The following is a 19,915-nucleotide window of genomic DNA, read 5'->3' as shown; positions in this document are numbered from 1 at the left end:
CATGTGGAGCAGAGCTAGTTGTTCCAGTCATCCCAGCTGAGGCCATTCTAGATCAATCTACAGCCAGCTGAACCCAGATATGTAGGCAAGAACAGCAAAGATGCTGCAGAGCTCTTGCTAGCCCTCAGGTGAACTGACCCAGCCGAGCCCAAGCAGGACCAGCTGATCCAGACTTCTACACTTAGCGATTACAGTCATGTGTCACTGGGGTTTTGTGGCTGGGAGTCACTCAGCATTATTATGACAGTGATTAACTGATACGCCTACACTGCTGTAAAGTGGTGAGAAACATTCCTAACAGTTAGCTGAACTGGGCTGTGGAGCTGACCTTCTCTTAAGGGAGAACAAATGCATGGGCTCTGAAGCCTGACACGACCTGTTCTGCCACTTCGTACTGGTGTGGCTTGGGGAAAGCTGCATCAGCTGCTCCCACCTCCATTTCCTCACCAGTAACATGGAGATTTATGTACTACAGTATAACACTATTGTATAAGGACTGTTTTGAGATTAAATACATGTAAAAACAATTGAGTATGGCACATAGTAGGAGCTTCATAAATGACAGATTTAAAAAAGGCTGAACTTGACAAGGACCCATGACAAGAGGAGAATCCCACCTCTGCACCAGTGTGGGCTGAGGGAGTTTTGGCAGGCAGGGCCAAGATTCTGTTCTAATACAGACAAAGGTCCAAAATTCTACCCTGTAAATTATTCTGGGCCAAATAATTTGACAGTGTTTTAAGACCTAATGTTGACTCAATGCCCATTTTAGCATCTCATTAAAGCACCTTAAGACCATATGTCCTGGGCAGATAGGGAGTGACTGATTAATAAATATGGGGTTTCTTTTTTGGGGTGATAAAAGTTTTCTGGAATTAGACAGTGGTAATGGTTACACAATAATGTGAATATTCAAAAAACCACTAAATTGTATACTTTGTAATGGTTAAAACAGCAAATTTTATGTTATGAGAATTTTATTCTCAAACAAAAATGAACCTATGTCCTTCAGCAATATTGCAACCGTTATAACCTGCCAGTCATAGGTTAGGGTACAATAAAAACAACAAGAGATTCTGGCTTTAAAAAAGCTACTTTTGGCCAGGCATGGTGCCTCACGCCTGTAATCCCAGCACTTTGGGAAGCCGAGGTGGGAGGATCACAGGAGGTCAGAAGTTCAAGACTAGCCTGGCCAACATGGCGACACCCCATCTCCACTAAAAATACAAAAATTAGCCAGGCTTGGTGGCGTGCACCTGTAATCCCAGCTACCCAGGAGGCTGAGGCAGGAGAATTGCTGGAACCCGGGAGGCAGAGGCTGCAGTGAGCCAAGATCACGCCACTGCACTCCAGCCTGGGTGACAGAGCAAGACTCCGTCTAAAAAATAAAAAAAAATTTTTTAAAGCCACTTTTCCACCGGCAGAGAATAGATAACTGGCCTAATTGCCTAAAGAGGCAATTCTTAGCTCATGAATAATAATAGAACCCCATCAGCTATATATAATACCTCGCTCAGATTTTTACTGATGCTTAGTATATGCTAAGCATTCTTTTTTTTTTTTTTTTGAGATGGAGTCTAGCTCTTGTCGCCCAGACTGGAGTGCAGTGGTGCGATCTTGGCTCACTGCAACCTCTGCCTGCTGGGTTCAAGTGATTATCCCACCTCAGCCTCCCGAGTAGCTGGGATTACAGGCGCCCACCACATCTGGCTAATTTTTGTAATTTTGGTAGAGATGGGGTTTCACCATGTTGATCAGGCTGGTCTCCAACTCCTGACCTCAGGTGATATGCCCACCTTGGCCTCCCAAAGTGCTGGGATTACAAGGATTACAGGTGTAAGCCACCGTGCCCGGCCTGTATATGCTAAGCATTCCTCTTTTTTTTTTTTGAGACACAGTCTCGCTCTGTTGTCCAGGCGGGAGTGCAGTGGTGTGATCTCTGCTCAGTGCAAGCTCCGCCTCCCGGGTTCATGCCATTCTCCTGCCTCAGCCTCCTGAGTAGCTGGGACTACAGACACCTGCAACCATACCTGGCTAATTTTTTTTTTTTTTTTGTATTTTTAGTAGTGACGGGGTTTCACCGTGTTAGCCAGGATGGTCTCAACCTCCTGACCTCATGATCCACCCGCCTCGGCCTCCCAAAGTGCTGGAATTACAGGTGTGAGCCACCGCGCCTGGCCATATGCTAAGTATTCTTAAAGTGGTTTGTAAAAAAACAATTTTCTTAGCAGAGGCACAAGTAGAGTTTTGGGTGGGACAGTTCCTCCTTGAGTACTGTACTTACTATCTCTGGCTAGCCCCTGTCCTTTTTCAACCACCCCAGGTGAGGCCTCACAAAGCTGTGAAGTAGACAATACATTATTAATGAGAAGAACGAGGGTCAAAGAGGCTGAAGAAATTGTCCAACATCACAAAGCTATTACATGGAGGTGCTAGGGTGTGGTATGGGCAGTGGAACTCTAATGCACTCAGATTTCTATAGCTTCCCTGTTTTTCTGTTCTCTATAAGGAGCTGGGTATGCATTTGCTACATCCAAACATGGCATCAAGTAACTGGAGTATAAAGGAAAAGTTGGTTAGCTCATAACCTCAGCAATCTGCAGTCAAAGGCCAAAGGGACATATCAGGAAAAGCCACTCATTTCTTTCTATGTTTTAAGAAATTTCTCCATGAGCTATGAGCATAACCACCATTAATAAAGGAATGATTGTGGCTAAATCTCATCTACTCTTATGTGGACACCAACCCAAGGAACTCAGATTAGCGACTTATCCTGGTAGGGAATTAGGTATACATTTTACGTGGTAAGTCTAATAACTTATCAGGCCTGTGATCTGGGGGGCTTAGTAATTGTCCTTCTAAGGCACTCTTGAGTAGGGCCATGCAACAGCAGACTCAAAGCCTTAACAAGTTAAAAAAAAGCCTGAGAGCTGGGGCCCTCCCCCTGGGTGCTTTATTTCCGAGACTCTTTTGGACTGACTGTACAAAGAAAGAGCCTTGATGAACTGTGCACACAGAACACACAGTCAGACCAGCAATTTATAAAGCCGGGAAAGCCTCTGCCAGAAAGAAAGATACCTCACCGGCTGAATGCTACCTTTAAGACTATGTCTCCAATCTGCCTCATCACTCAAACAGGCAGCTACAGGAATTCCCACATGGGAATTAAAACTGAAGTTTCCTGAGGCAATATAAAGTTTATAAAACTATTTTGTTTCGTTAAACCCCCAAGTAGCTTATAGAAACTTGTGTTCCATGTGTCACTATGCTGTGTAGGATTTTGTTCTTCTTTACTTCTCCCAGCCAGGAAACTGAGTAAAGTCTCAGGATCTATCTAATTCCTCTTGTCCTTAGACTCTCCCCAGCCTCATCTTGAGTATAAACAGGTCCTGGGGAATGTTAATGACAGTTACCTTTACAAACTGACCCTAAGATTTCTACTAAAATCTTAGTAAATAGGTTTCCTGATTAAGGTCCCACTAAGCTAGTTTTCTTCTATTTAATATGTTATCCCAGCTATTGATCCAGACTTCTGGAACAAATTCCTCCTTTCTTAAATGAATTACTATTCTTTTGTTACCTTTCTAAACAGATGATGGTAGCTTTTAAAAACAAATGCACCATGATTTCCTCACATCTGTGATTCCATTTTCTCACTAATTCAATCTGGCTTTGCCACTAATTGCTATCCCTCCACTAGCCATGTATCTGATGATCAGTCTTGACTAACAGAATTCAAGGTCAGCAGATCTCAACAAAATACTCTGGGTGACTTTACAGTTCTAGTATGTCTAAGGCTCCATGTGTTATTCCTATACTTCCTTAGGAGTAACATGAAGATGATGATAATAACAGTAGCAGACAATACTTACTGAGTCCTTACTAACGAGGCAGTTTTAAGTACTTTATAAGTATTAATCTAACCATACAAAATGTGAGTTATTATTACTCACATTTTCCAGGTAAGGAACTAAAGCACAGAGAAGTTAAGTAAATTGCCCAAGATTAGAACTAGTATAGAACCATGCCTAGATCTGAACCCAGCCAGTCTGTCTCCAGGGCTCTCATTCTGAACCTCTATTGCTATGCTGCCTCTCAATATAAACAAGAATTTACCTCAGAGCTCAGTCACCATAAAATAGAGTTTTAGTTAACCAGGGAAACTGAACTATAGCTAAACGAAAACCCAGACTTACAGCCCCTTTCTCATAAGGCAGTTTGCAGAAGTTCTAAAGCATGGCAACAGCCACTTTAATATGTCATGAAGAAATCTGAAGCAGGCAATTCTGAGAAAGAATCTTTTGTTTAGCCACCAATGCAGAAGTTCAGCTGAGGCCGCACAAGCACAGCTACACTCACATTCTCCTAACTATGCTACATGCAATTAAAGACAGGTTTCAGATAGGATTACCTTGTTTTCTTCTAAGTGCCTTTTCAACTTCTCTTCCAGGTCCCTGGTCTCTTCTAAGCCCTTAAGTTTTATCTGCTCATAATTTTCATACACTTCTTGAAGTTGGTCTTGTAATACTTGGTGCTCCTTTTCAATCCGTGAAATTTCCCCCTAAAAGTGAATTACAAAACAATCTATTAAAAATCATTTAAAATGCCTACTTATGATCTTGTTCTTTACTGTTTCTTAAAATAAACAAAGGAGAGTAAAAAGCAGATGAAAATTTACAAGGGAAATGTCACAATCATTCAGGAATTAAAAACCCCTAAACACTGCTTAGCAAAACCAGCTCTTTTATAAATATAATCATTCATATTACTGGAATTCATAAATTCTCCAATCTATACTATAATTAGTTCTGAATATTTGCTTTAGAAGGGTTCAATATCAGATCAACAGTTTGATTTAAATGTCACTCTCCACAATTAACACCAACAATTATTTATTAGGTTTAAAAAGCTGCACATATTATACATATTTTAGATATAAACAGAACATTTTAACTTTGGCTTTACTTTTAGGTGTTTCAAATAAATAGTTGCTGGTTATTTCAAAATGACAAATTAAAATATTATCTATGAATTATTGTCAGTTATATTTCTTGCACCAGCTTAACAACAACAAAAAAAACCCCAAACCCAGAAACCATTCTGTTGGCAAACAATAAATGTCATTTATGTAATTATTTTTTAAAACCTTTCAAACTGCATATAACTCTGAAAGAGCATCTGTTTGATGCTGGCAGCTTCTCTAGCTGCAGGTAACTGTCCTCCCTGTGGCAGCCAGGCTTTAGAAATCTATCCCAGGCACAAACCTGGTCCAGCTCTGACATTTCCTGTACCTTCCCCCAATACCTTAGTATCTTTCAAGTGTAAAAAAGCAGGGAATCAAGTATTTGAAACTCTGTGAATGATCAGTTGGAGAACTGTGAATTATGGTCAGATTGACCATACATGCCCTTTTGCCTTGGAGCATGCCACTTTGTCTGCCCAGACTGAAAGTTTAGTACTATAAATAGAGTCCATGCTTAACTAAATTAATTAAACAGTCAACCTTACTATCACCCAGGAGCAAAACTTTATGGTTTAAGACTTTAGTTACCTCCATTTTAATTTTTAATTCAGCAAAAGGATCACAGTGAATAGTAACTTGCTATCGTGAATGAATTTACATGCCCCAAATTACCAACAGAGACAGGCAGGAAGCTAAATGCCACCTCTATGTTATTACATTTAAACTTCACGATACTTCTGTGAGAAATACATTATGTTTGCCTTTAATAGATCAGAAAACCAAGTGAGGCAACTTCTCAAAGCCCCAGGAGAAAGTAGCAATGCTGGGATTCAAATGCAATTCTCACTGGTTGAGAAGCCAGCAATCACCTATACTAGCATCAAGGTCCTAAAACTAACAGCTAATTTAAGAAAGCATTTGTGAACATTCCCATCACTGATAAAAACATTCATTTGATGGTCAAAAGCACTGACTCATTAAACAACAGAGCCTACCTGGTTTAAAGCTAAGCACAGCATAAGACTTCAACAACAGTAAACAGGCCAAAATGTTCACTATAAGACTGCCTGTAAGCATAAAAAGCTGATACAATCTAAATGTTCAACAACAAGAAATTGGTCAAATAAATGATCACACATTAATAAAATGGAAAACCAAGTATCCTTTTAAAATGATGCTATAAATCGTATTTACTGATATAGAAACAAGTCTACAATATATTAATTGAAGCCTGCAAATTTCAAATACAATATATATGCTGTGATCCCCTCTTTTAAAAACTACTGTTTAATTATATGTAAATGTTCAAACATCCTGGAAGGCTACACGTCAAAATATTAACATGAGTGATGGGAAGGTAGATGATTTTCAATTTTTCTTTCATAATTTTTGGTATTATTCATTTAAAAAATTTAAGAACTCTATATATTATTTTATCATTAGCAAAAAGTAAACACTATTTGTACAAATAGCAGCAGGAAACACAAGCTCTGACCTTCTTCCTACTTAACTAGACATTGATCTTGTCAAACATTCCATATCTAACTATAGAACTGCTTTTTAAATGACAGCATGATATTTCATTTTATAGGTATATCATAATTTAACTAGTCCGCTATTGATGGAGGTTTAGATTGTATTCAATTTTCTGCTGATTCAAATACAGACAAAACAAACATACAAATCCCCTTGGCTCACTGGTCTCTCTATACATATATGAGTGCAGATCGATTCCTAACTGCCTTCCCAGAAATTTCAGTTTCACTATCTTTCAAAATGTGAATGATTGCTTTTCCTATTTCAAGTGGGGTGGGCATCTGTTTATATGTTTAAAAATCATCTGTATTTCTTTCATTGTGAATTGTCTATTCACATCCATTCTCATCTTTGTGACAGGTTGTTAATCTTTTCCTTACTGATTTATAGAAACTTTGTTGTTAAGGAAATTAGTTCTCTGTTTCACACTGCACATAATTTTCCTTGTTTGTCTTCTGTGTTTTGATATGTGTATGTGTATATATTTGTTGCCATACATATGCTATGCATATAGGATATACACATTACATGCATGTGTATATGAATATAAACATACTTTTTTCCCATGCTGTTTACTGATCTTACAAAAAATTTTTCCCGTTTTTTTCCTGGATACTTTTATAGGTCCATTTTTTATGCTAAAATCTTTAATCTGCCTGGAGCTTATTTTGGTATAAGGAATGAGGTAGGGACCAAGATTGGTTTTTTCTAGATGGCAATCCATTTCTCCTAACTATGTATTTAATAATCTAATTTTTGCTCACTGATAATTTGCCATCTTCGTTTTTGTTTTGTTTTGTTTTTTTTTTGAGACAGAGTCTCGCACTGTCGCCTGGGCTAGAGCGCAGTGGCGCAATCTTGGCTCACTGCAACCTGTGCCTCCTGGGTTCAAGCGATTCTCCTGCCTCAGCCTCCCAAGTAGCTGGGGTTACAGGTGTCCACCACCACGCCCAGCTAATTTTTTTAAATTTTTAGTAGAGATGGGGTTTTACTATGTTGGCCAGGCTGGTCTCAAACTCCTAACCTCGTGATCCACCCACCTCAGCCTCCCAAAGTGCTGGGATTACAGGCATGAGCCACCACACCCAGCCAATCTACCATCTTGATTGACTGACTGAGATGGAGTCTCACTCTGTCGCCCAGGCTGGAGTGCAGTGGCATGATCTTGGCTCACTGCAACCTCCGCCTCCCAGGTTCAAGCAATTCTCCTACCTCAGCCTCCCAAGTAGCTGGGATTACAGGTGAGCTACCACACCTGGCTAATTTTTGTATTTTTAGTAGAGACGGGGTTTCAACATGTTGGCCAGGCACTCTCATATTAATGGTCTATGTATGTGGTAATATAGATAGATTTATATTGTGTTTTGATATTTAGTTGCACAACTCCTTTTCTTAGTTTCTCTTCCATACCCATTCTTGATGTTCATTTTTACATATGAAGTTTAAAATCAATTTGTCTAGTTTCAAATTAATCCTGTGCAGTAACCAGGCCTCTTGTTAGTCACAGCCTTGTATAGACCTCTCCTACCATGTATCAGGGTTGGTGGATTGATCTATGCGACCAAGAGAATGCAGCAGAAGTGATAATTTGTGACTTCCTAAAGCATTGCAGCTTCTGCCTGGGATCACACACTCCGGGAAAAGCCAGCCCCATGAGGTCAAGCAGGGCTAGGTGGAGGTCCACAAGGCAAGGAACTGAAGCTTCCTGACAACTGCCAACATCCGCTTGCCAGCCATGTGAGTGAGCTATCTTGGAAGTAGAACCTCTGGCCCCAGTTACTCCCGCAGATGACCAAGCCCTGGTCAACATCTTGGCTAGCTACACGAGAATCTCCAGAAGCATCCAGCTAAACTGCTCCTGAATTCCTGACTTAGCAAAATTGTGAGATTTCACAATTGTGAAATATTTACTGTTTTAAGCCACTAGCTTTGAGGTTGTTTGTTATATACACAGCAATATACATAACTAATTTGCCCTGTTCATGTATATACTGGGATTGTGTTACATTTTAAAAGCTTTAGGGAGAACCAATCTCATTATTATAATATGTGTTCTTATCCAAGTACATGAAATATCTTTTCATTTAAGGCTTCTATGTGTCTCTCCATAGCATTTAAAAATTTTTCTTTATATACATTTAAGTATTTTATCTCTTTTTTGGTACTGAAAATATTTTCTTTCAACATACTTTCTAACAGGTAACTGTTTATATATATTTTTATATACAAGTATAGGTTTATATAGGTTTGTGTAGGTTTTCAGTTGATCATTTTGGATTTTCCTGGTACACAGCCTTAGCCTATAATGATACTCACATCTCCTCTTTTCTATCTTCTTTCTTTCTCATATCTGCTTTCTCAGTTAATATACCCAGGATAACAATAAATATTAATGGTGATGTTTTACCATTAAGCAAGATGATGGCTTTTGGCTTAAAATATTAGCATGTTGAGAAATATTCATCAATTCCCATTTTCTTACTAGTTTTGGTCAAGACAGTGACCTGAATTTTATGCAATACCTTTTCAGCAACTTTGAGTTGATAAGACAACTTTTCTCTTATGATGCATATTAACGAAGTAAATTATATTAGTAGGTTTTCTAATTGAATCATTATTATAGTAGAGAAGGTCTTTATCTTTCTGTATTATTCACATGAATAAGCTTACTTATAAATTATTACATGCTCATTATACCAGTTAAAACAATAAAGCTGGCCAGCCTGGGTGACAGTGAGACCGTGTCTCAAAAATAATTAAAATAAAAATAAATAAAATAAAATTAAAAAAATAATAAAATAAAACAATAATGCTGTTATAATTTGAAATAAGTATGCTGGAAAAAAATTACCTTTTCCTTCCCTTCTCAAATTTCAACAATAAAAACAAAATCATTTTTTTGTTATGTTCTCAAGCTTATTCCATGATAACTTTGTGTGGAATAAGCTGACTCCAAAATAGTTCTAGTTCATCATGCCATCTAGATAAATTAATGAAAACTAAACCTTTAAACAGTTTAATGTAATTTTGACTCACTTGTCGTTCCTCAAAAGGATTATATGGCTCAGTATTGACTTCTTGGTGTATTATGTCCCAAGATACCTGTGGGCAAAACAAAAAATTAAAATTCACTTTATCTCAATCGCTCTAGTAAAATAAGCCCATCAAGTAATAACACTTTAAAACACACCCACAATTTTTTCAAGTTTTTTTTCCCATTTAGATCATGTTCCATGCTTTCTGTAAACATGTATATTAGGAAAGTTATTTAGAATTAGTATAACTGAAAATGATTAGGATCCATTGCTCTTAACCTATTTTTTTCAAAGCTTCCTAGAAAACATAATGAATTTAAATCCTTAAATTCAATAAGGATTTAATGAATTCATACCCCATAAAGGCAACCATAGGAGAATCTTGATTTCATCTCTTGCTTGTTAGGAAAGAACTCATACACATCCCTCTTGTTTCTACCTGGCTGTCTCTAACATTCTCATTCCTCCCCTGGTTTGACAAGAGAAGCTGGGCCTGTGTAGGTCAGAGTCTTCCTTTTTCCTTCTCTTTCTGAGGAGCTGCCAGCACATTTTCCCTTCCTCCTTCATGCGGTAAGTCCTATGGGGCAGGCACCCCACGCTGGAAGGCCTCCAGGTGGGCCCTCCCGTAACTGGCAGGTAAGGCACTGTGATGCAGGCTACACTTCCAGCCAGCACTTGAACTTTCCTACAAACAGCCACCTTCTCCTCCAGCACCTTTATTAATTCTTAGGATGACGTTTTGGCTCCACCTGCTGTCTTATTTCTCAATCTGTGTAGAATTTCAGTAGCAAAGATGGGTATTATTTACTGGACCCAAGCTTCTTTCTGAGAAGATTACCTGTCATGCCTCACAAAATAGTTCATATTTTAAAAATATTTTCAGGCAAAAGCTTCAGTAATCATTATAAAGTCAATCAACTTTAAGGATTCTTGTAAATATAACGGCAATGAAAAATGAAAACGAAAATTTAACTTCAGTATTAAGAAGACTTTTCTATTTAACTCTTACCTGTATGGCAACCATCTGCACGTGTGGAATGCTTGTTACTGCACTGGTGCTTTCTGGAATTACTTCACATTTGTTGTTAGAATTTCCACAGTGCTCATCATTTCTGTTAGACTCACTCAGGACTGTATGAGCATCACCTGTGCTGCAGTGTGACTTTACAGATATTCCCAAAGAGCCCTCAAGGATCTGTGTTTCAGAGGCAATCTGGTGACCAGCAACATTCTCAGCATTCAAATGATGACCCTCAAAATAGGCAGCAGCATTTTTATCTGCTCTGTCATTGGCTACAAAAGACGGCACCACTGGTACTGATCTTGGTAGCTGATATTCAGGAGAAAGGCTGGCCAAGGGTGTATATATGCTGGTGTACTGGGGCAAACCTGGTAACACGTTTATGTATGCTGGCGGTGTCTGGGTGATATCAAATCTCTGGAAAGGAAGATACGTACAGTATCCTGTGACCAAATGGGATTGAGCCCAATAAGTTGGTTTCACATCCTCAAGAACCGGTTTGGGGGAATTACAGGAGACTCGCTTGTAATTTGCATCCTCAGAGCCTGGTTTGGGAGAATTAGAAGAGACCCCTTTGGGTTGCCCATCCTCAGAAACTTGTCTAGAAGAATTGTCGGATACTGGTTTGGCCTTCACATCTTCACAAGCTGGCTTGGGAGAATTTGCAGACACAGGTTTGGGTTTCACATCTTCAGAAGCTGGTGCTGAAGATGAATCTGACACTGGTTTAGACTTTACATCTGGTTTAAATTCCCTAGCAGCTGGATTCAGTTGTAGTTTAACTCGTACATACTCCCCTGCTTTTGAAATTTCTTCTACTTTTGTTTTAATGTTTTTCTTCTTCCTTTTTTTCTTGAGCCGTGATGCAACCTTCTTCAGTGCAATACAGTTGTCAATCACAACAAAACGAGGGCATCCCAAGAGAAAAGGTTTTAAACCTCCTGCTTTTTCTAGTATCTGTCGAGTTTCTTCTGGGAAAAACTCATATTCTGCAGAGAACATCTTGTTACTCATGTCCAAGGGACCATGTTCCTCCAAAAACTGAGAGAAGTAACTTGGAAAAAATTTACATTTACATGAGTTACTATAACGAAGTACTTGAATACGTCTATTTGAAAAAAACTTTTATTCTCCCAAAGGAAAACACTGTTTCACTTTTCACTGATCTCAACCTTTCCTCAACAACAAATATAACAAACATAAGGTTAACTGCAATCAATGATACTATAAAGAAAATTTTGTCTACCTCCTAGAAAATGATCATTTAAAACTTTTCTGGGAGCAGGGGAAAGCAAAAGAAAATCAAAAAGTTATTTTATAACTTTCAACTATGTAATTACATAATTTATTCTAAAAACAACAACAAAAAATTTATTCAGGAAAGATAACAATAATGCCAATAAGAATTTTAAATAAAAAGAGAAAATCAAATCTCAAAAACAAATCCTATTTGAATTTGTGTACAGTAAATACTGAAAACTACATACTTTAGCTTTACTTTTGGATGCCTGAAGCAAATTCTAGCATATTTTAAGAAATAATAGTATAATTTTACAGTTGTTTCCACACTGTCACCCAGGACTTCTCTGGAAATATGATTTGCTCAGCATTTCAACTCTAAAGAAAAACCATGAAGAAGGATCTAAGAGCACAGAACTAAATAGGAATGATGCAATACAGGAAAACAGAAGAAAGGGCCATATGGTGGCTATGCTACTGACAGGACTTCCAGGAGAAGAGTTGGCTTTTAAATTAATACTCTATTACAGACCTCAGCCCTTGATTTATTTTCTTAAAAGGAAGGCCTCATGCACTATTTAATAACACAAAGCTCAAAATGGTAAGCTATCTGAGATTTTCCTGAATTTTTTACTTGTTTTATCCACCCCACTCAGTATCGACTTAGAAGCTCAAACTGACAAAATCAATAATCGTTAGGACTCTAAATTTAATAATTAAAAATCCTCAGGGTGGGGTGAGGTGGCTCATGCCTGTAATCTCACCATTTTGGAAGGCTGAGGCAGGCAGATCACTTGAGGCCAGGAGTTGGAGACCTGCCTGGCCAACATGGTGAAACCCCTTCTCTACTAAAAATACAAAAATTAGCCAGGCATGGTGGTGCAAGCCTGTAATCCCAGCTACTCAGGAGGCTGACACATGACAATCACCTGAACCTGGGAGGCAGAGGTTGTAGTGAGCAGAGATTGCACCACTGCACTCCAGCCTGTGTGACACAGCAAGACTCTGTCTCAGAAAAAAAAAAAAAAAAAAAAAATCCTAAATTAACTTTGTGTAAAATGTGGCAAAATCTCTAAAAACAGGCACAAGTTAAACAACTTCTGATCTTTAATTGGCAGCCTTAGTATAAAATAATGGTTGTAAAAATTTCAACCCACTTACTCATATAGAGTTGAACATTTTTGTTTTGGGTTCATGTCCCATAGCTTCTTATTGCGGACAACATATTCGTTACTGTGTTGGTCATAGAGAGCTTCGAATTCTTCTACATCTTGCCGAAGATGGTCAGGCACTGCAAATGGGCCTGCAGAATCTGAATTTCGATTGCTGGTAAATAACAACAAAAAACACCCAATTTTGTGGATGATAGACCTTTGGTTTATGATTTAACCAGAAGAATGTCTAATTGAAATAAACACAATAATGGCAATATATTACTCAGCTCTATGTTGCAAAAAAATAGCACCAGGGAACTTAGTGTAGAAAAGTTACCCTTCCACAGTTATAGGCAAGAAATATCATATCTGACAATCTAAGTAAGCACTTTCAATTATTTAGTCTTGCTCCAAAGAGCAAAATTCTTAAAACTCCGTATTTTTAAAAAAAGTTGCATTAATTATAACTTGTTAAATGACTGAAAGACAAATGAAGACTGTATTATAACTGCTATAAATTAAGTTAAAGTGAGACTGAGACTGCTAAATGGTATTAATAAAAGGTGTTTTTTAAGCCAGGTGTGGTGGCTCACACCTGTAATCCCAGCACTTTGGGAGGCCAAGGCAGGCAGATCACTTGAGGTCAGGAGTTCGAGATCAGCCTGATCAACATGGAGAAACCCCGTCCCTAATAAAAATACAAAATTAGCCAGGCGTCGTGGCGCATGGCTGTAATCCCAGCTACTCAGGAGGCTAAGGCAGGAGAATTGCTTGAACCCAGGAAGTGGAGGTTGCAGTGAGCTGAGATCACGCCATTGCGCTCCAGCCTGGGCAACAAGAGCGGAACTCCATCTAAACAAAAGTTTTTTTTAAATGTAAGATGTTAGCACTCTAAAAACATGTAGTAGTTTGAGTGTGGACACTAAAACCAGGCTGCATGACTTAAATCCCAGCTCTGCTATTTATAAGCTTTGTGTTCTTGGGCAAGTCGCTCTGCACTGTGCCTCAGAGTTTCCTTATCTGTACACTGGACAGAATATAATAGCACTTACCTCCTAGGCGGGATAAGTGGATTGAAAGAGTTTATGTATGTAAACCCCCAAAACAATGTCTGATACATAAGAATTAATCTCAGTAAAGGCTATGCTATGGTCTGAATGTTTGTGTTTCTGCAAAACTCATATGTTGAAACCTAATCACCAATGTGATGGTGTTAGGATGTGGATTCTTTGGGAGGTAATTAGGCTCTGCCCCCATGAATGGACTTAGTGCCCTTATAAAAGAGGCCCCAGAGAGTTGCCTTGTCCCTTCCACCATGAGAAAACACAGCGAGAAGGCACCATCTATGAACCAAAAAGCAGGCCCTCACCAAACACTGAATCTGCCAGTACCTTGATCTTGGACTTCCCAGCCTCCAGAACTGTGAGAAATAAATTTCTGTGTGTAAGCCTCCCAGTTTATGGTATATTGTTATAGCAGCCCAAACTGACTAAGACAGGCTATTATTTTAACTTAAAACAATTACCCTACTTAAGGAATCCATGAAAATGACCACATAAATTTTTAACTGTTCTGATAGCTCCTTTAAGAAATGTGGGGGAAAAAAAACCATGTTGTACATTTTTGGTTCATAAAGGAGTATGATATAAAAAGGTTACTGCTACTCACTAGTTTTATTTCTTAAATATTTGTTTATTGAAAACTCAGTTTTGACAACCAGATGGCATTGAAAATCACTAATATATAAGGTGAAAACATAACATCATATACAGCTCCCAAAACAGCTTCCTCTCTTACAGCAAAAACGCTAGTAAGTATTAACAGGACATTCTCTTTATTGACTATTTTAAAGAATAATTTCTAGACATTTTTCTATGATTTTCCCACAGAGCCTTGCACATGGTAGGTTCTCAATATGTACTTAGTGAATGAATGTCACCAGTGTCGTGACTTTAACACAGTTTGAATGAATTCTTAATGCCTTCTAGCCACGCTATATAAATGTAATCAAGATGGAATTACATCAGGTTGTCAGATGCACAGCTTTAGAAAGGAAAGTTAGGGAAATAAAACACAAGTTTATATATATTAAATTAACACAACTTATTAAGTAAAGACATTTGAGTTAAAATGAAGCAAAAATTTAAAAATTATACTTACCTATGGTCTTCACTTGAAGTGATGATCTCATTATTTGGAGTTACTGAAGTTGTTCCAGACCCAACTAACATAGGCTGGTTTAAAAGACAGAAAAATGACAATGATTTTCTACCTTAAAATTCCATTAAAGAAAAAAAATCATTAAAATTGATGAATGCTTATATAAACACACATACAAATTGCTAATATATAAGAGCTATCCAAATTTTCTTATAAACAGGAACACATAGTAATAAAAGTTTCAACAGCCAAAAATAAGCTCAAATTAACATTTAGGATAGTTTCCAATGCTCCAAAAAAATTTAAACGTTACTCAGTTTAAAATCCCATTTTATCTAAACTAAATACACAAAGATAAAAATAAAAGTTGTATTGGAACTCCTTAACTGTTCTCATCCTTTGAAGATTTGCTACTCTCTCTCACTCCATCCCCCTTTCTGCTCCCCACATACGCACAAGAGCCATGAAGAACCCACCAAAGACTTAAAAATTGTGCCCTACTCTGGCACAGTGGCTCATGACTGTAAGGCCAAAGTAGGCAGATCGCTTGAACCCAGGAGTTCTAGAACAGCCTGGGCAATATAGCAAAACCCCATCTCTCCAAAAAATACAAAAAATTAGCTGGGCATGGTGGCATGCGCCTGTCATTCCGGCTACTCGGGAGACTGAGGTGGGAAGATCACTTGAGCCTGGGAGTTTGAGGCTGCAGTGAGCCGTCATCGTACCACTGCTCTCCAGCCTGGGAGAGAGAAGGAGACCCTGTCTCAAAAATAAAAATAAAAATGCCCTACTTATCTAATGGGCTTGGAGGAGAGCCTTTGGTGAGAGGAAGGAAGGGATTCTATCAATCCTGGGACTGTCATAATGATTAGTATTCATCATTTTTAGTTCAAATATGTTATCTATTTTTTGAGACTTATTTATTTTTTGGGACATTACGACAATTTTTTTTTTACTCAGAAATACCCAAAAAAATAAAAAAGACAATAAAGAATACAAGTGTCAAGACTTGCTATTATATAATATGAACCTGGAATTTCTTCAAAATGTAGAAGACTGCCAAAACATCTTTAAGTCCTAGAAAGTCTTTCTCTACAAATGTTTCAAAATATCCCAAGAATTGCTCAATTCTAATGTATATGTCCAACTAACTATTTTGGAGAGTTTAGACAAGAATTAATACAGAAAATACTCCATACCTTTGAATCCTTTGGCTTCTTTTTCTTGCTTTTGTTTTTCACCTTGGTTGAACTAAACTAAAAAATGGGGGGAAAAATCAGTGAACACTCAAATAACAACAGCATTATGAAGCTCAACATAAAGAAACCATATGAGTTTTTACAGACTAGCCGTAAGTTAAATGTACATAAAATGTTTAACAAAAATAACACTACAGTGTATCAGCCCAAGTGCTACGATTTATAATAGAAAACAAACAAAATTTAATAATACCTAATGTTATAACTAAAATTAAGTTGTTCCAACATTTTTATCTTATTTTCCACAGGGTTGGACTGTTATTTCAAGTAATTAATCAGACTTTTAAGTAATTCCAGTTAGATGCCATAATAGTATTTTTATTATTAATATATTTCTTTTACTAAGCCAAACTAGACATTCTGCACCTGACCAGACACTGGGGCACAAATAGTGAATAAAGAAGCCTTCAGCTCCTTATGGAGTATTTCAGCTGTGTTTCCCTGCTTAGCCAGGCAATATTTGATGGAGCAGATTAAGACAAAATTTCATATAGATAGATGATTTGCTCCTGAAAATCAGTAAACAGGCATTTTTCTCTTTGAAAACTGCCACAATGCTGTGCTTTTCTCTATTTACTCACTTTCCTAAACTGAAGAATTTCTGAAGAATGAATAAAAGGCAACTGCAAACTACTAAGGAAGACAACTCTGGAACTGTTTTAACTTAAACGTAATTTAGAGCCACTCAAAACAAAGTCCCTTTGTTTTCCTTCTAGAGCAGAACATTAAAAGTTTAGTTATTAAAGACAACTTTTCATTTTTATGCCAGGAGATGAAGAACTCTTCCTTTCTTAATTAGAATATTAATGTTTATCAGCTCTGAAACTTTATAGAAATTATCTAATTTAAGCCTCATAGTTTGCTGATTATTGCTCCAATTCCGAGAGGAAAACTGGCAGTGACTTTCTAATGAAATAGTATGTACTACCCAGACGTCCTTTTAATGTGGTTCTTGAATGCTGGCTGTGATGTCAATAAACACTGGCCTGGGTCCCCTTCTCGTCCTTGGTTTAACATAGATTAGAAAGTAAGATTTCAAGTGATCAAGTAACTTACCGGTGCTTCATCACTATCTTGTTTCCTTAACACAGTACAGCGGCTGTCTGTAGGAATATACAGATGGTTTTGTGAGAAAACTAAATATTTACATTTCCATATAGTACACTAAAGCCTTAAAATAACTCCTCATACTACTGGCATAGGCCATGTTCTATTCCTTATTTGGCTTTGACACAAGTGTGGTTTAGAAACCAACGGCAAAACGGCTGACTAAACGGGAAACCAACTACAAAGAACCATAAAACTTCAATCTGATTCAGCATAATGTTGAGTGCCTTCTAGGTACCATCTATGCTAGTCCTGGGAATAGAAATGCACAAGACAGTCCCTACCATTGATGAACTCCTGTTCTACTGCCAGAAAGACAAACAGACAAACTCCTGTAACCCAGCGTGCTAAGGACCACGTGAAACACAAGGCAACAAAGCTCACGAAGGACTCAAGTCTGAAGTCTGCACGGGAGAGGCCCACAGGAGGGGCAAGGAAGACTCTGAGGAAGAGGAGACATTTAAGTTACTCTTGAAATGAACAAGCAAAGGGGTGGGGCATGGCTGGGGAACTACGTGAGTAAAGACAGGAGGCAGGAAAGCACAAGGTAGGTTTGGGCACAGTCAGAAGTGGGGTGTGTGCTGAGAGAGAGAGGATGATGATGAACCCGGACCCCAGATGATGTGAACTTAATCTGTAAGTAAAACTAAACAAATGTTTCCCAAATTGAAGAGTTAACAGAATGTTAGACAGATGTTCTAGAAGAGTCACTAGCTGCAATATAAGAGGAAGACGGAAAAGTGGGAGATTCTAGAGGCATGGAGTCCAGTTTGGAGGCTACTATAGTGGCCTAACTGTGGAAAGACAACTAAGGTCTTGGCCTCGGGAAGTGGGGTGGACAGCAAAGGACAGATCAAGGACAAAGCTCATTTGGATTGATGACAAACAAGTTATACTCTTAATACTGAAAAGAAAGAATTGAGACTAATTACAGAGTTTCCTGTTTAAATACTAGATATACAATATTATTGACTGAGATAAATTGAGGAAAAACAGATCTCTGAAGATGTGATAGGTGGGTTCTGTCATACTGCTTTAAGGGGCTATTTGGCTGTCTCACAGAAATACCCTAGGGGATCATGCATGAAGAGGTCAGGGAAAAAGTCGGGGCTCTCAATTATCAAAGCACTCATGACATTGTCAAACACTCTGATCTACAAGATCAGTAGATTTTGAAAAGTTTTAAGAAATATAACTATTCTTTTAAATGAAGAGATAAAACTGAAAATGTTTGGGGTGAAGGTGGAAGGCAGAGCTACTGGACTTGAGAATCCATTGGGATTGCCAATAATTTGGTTAGTGGCTTCTGACCTCATGACTAGAAACAGAGAAACAGTGGCAGCTGGAATTGCTGTGTATTATATGTAGAGAACACAAGTTAAAGGACGAGTGTACGCTGAGAGGGAATTGTGTCCTTTTTAGTTGTCTTGTTTTGTGATCCAAACATGCATCAGGTTTTGTAAGCTCAGTCCCGGGACAGCATTTTATTACCAGCAGCAGCAAACTGATGGCAATAAATTCAGGCTATCAAGTAGCATGTCACCTTCAGTCATGAAGCAGTATCCTGAAAAGATAAAGCCATCTGTATTTGAGTGTGCTCTTTTCTAAGAACTTTTATTGTCAAAAGTAAGCTTTCCACTCCTTATATGCATTGGAACTTTATCATCTGTGATACCATCGTACAAGGCCAGACCTTTTAATGTACCCTTTAAAACAAAGAGCATGACATTTAAAAGTCTAACTCCTAACAACACATAAAGGAGACTTCTGATTCTGAGGGACTTGGGGATTATCATAATATGTTCATATAGTATGAAAGGTAAGAAACTATTATTTAGAATCTAGGAATATTATAATTTTTAAGTAAAACAGGACCACACAAGTCACTGCCTCCAAATCATCTCATTTTAATGTGAGGAAATTAAGATCTAAGAGAAAAGAAGGAATTAGCTGCTAGCTAGCTAGTTAGTTCAAGCTGGACTCCATGCCATTACCCAAATAGGGTCCCCAATTCCAAATAAGCCCTGACACCCAGCTTTCTAATTCCACTTTCACGTTCACAGCCCATCTGAGACTCTACCCCTGCACCACAGCTTTCCTCTCTCCCAGGGAGAAAGAAAGTGTTGGGTCCTTCCTTTGATGCCCTTGGCACTTTCTCTGGCCCTCCTGTATTGAGTTTACTATCATGTTACTGTTATTAGTGCATGCTTCTTATTCTCTTTTCTAGAACACAAGGTCCTCAAGGGCAGAGACAAGTGTAAGCATTTCTGAATTCCTTCTCAACACCCATCACTGGGCCCACAGGGTTTTTAATGAACCAAACTAAGGAAGAAGCTGTGCCACAACCTACTTTTCCTGACCCCCAGTTCTAGGCTCTTCCCATTAAAACATCCTAGAATGCTATCCATTCTAGATTCTGCAAACATCACCTACTTCTGCAG

General features: G+C 38.2%; 1 protein-coding gene and 1 long non-coding RNA gene across 15 annotated transcripts in view; one reads left to right on the top strand and one right to left on the bottom strand.

The window, feature by feature from the left end:
* The window catches only part of TTC3 (tetratricopeptide repeat domain 3), a 130,066-nt gene that overhangs the window by 25,806 nt on the left and 84,345 nt on the right, over positions 1-19,915 (bottom strand). For all 13 annotated transcript variants that reach the window (XM_019017722.4, XM_063702698.1, XM_063702699.1 and 10 more), the window contains 7 exons: positions 17,424-17,470; positions 16,308-16,364; positions 15,109-15,182; positions 12,956-13,120; positions 10,544-11,609; positions 9,536-9,601; positions 4,412-4,561 (listed from right to left, as the gene is read on the bottom strand). In XM_019017722.4, the coding sequence (XP_018873267.2) occupies positions 4,412-4,561; positions 9,536-9,601; positions 10,544-11,609; positions 12,956-13,120; positions 15,109-15,182; positions 16,308-16,364; positions 17,424-17,470 (1,625 nt within the window). The remainder of the gene's footprint in view (positions 1-4,411; positions 4,562-9,535; positions 9,602-10,543; positions 11,610-12,955; positions 13,121-15,108; positions 15,183-16,307; positions 16,365-17,423; positions 17,471-19,915) is intronic.
* The window catches only part of LOC129529363 (uncharacterized), a 47,065-nt gene that overhangs the window by 16,678 nt on the left and 10,472 nt on the right, over positions 1-19,915 (top strand). Inside the window, exon 1 of one of the 2 annotated variants that reach the window (XR_008674861.2) lies at positions 18,032-18,110. The exons of the other annotated variant lie outside the window; for it this stretch is intronic. This is a non-coding gene — a long non-coding RNA (uncharacterized lncRNA). Of the gene's footprint in view, positions 1-18,031; positions 18,111-19,915 lie in introns of those variants that run through there. 2 annotated transcript variants of the gene reach the window in all.

Source organism: Gorilla gorilla, chromosome 22 (assembly GCF_029281585.2).
Source record: "Gorilla gorilla gorilla isolate KB3781 chromosome 22, NHGRI_mGorGor1-v2.1_pri, whole genome shotgun sequence".
In the NCBI taxonomy this organism is placed as follows: domain Eukaryota; kingdom Metazoa; phylum Chordata; class Mammalia; order Primates; family Hominidae; genus Gorilla; species Gorilla gorilla.
This window is presented reverse-complemented; position numbering and strand designations above follow the sequence as displayed.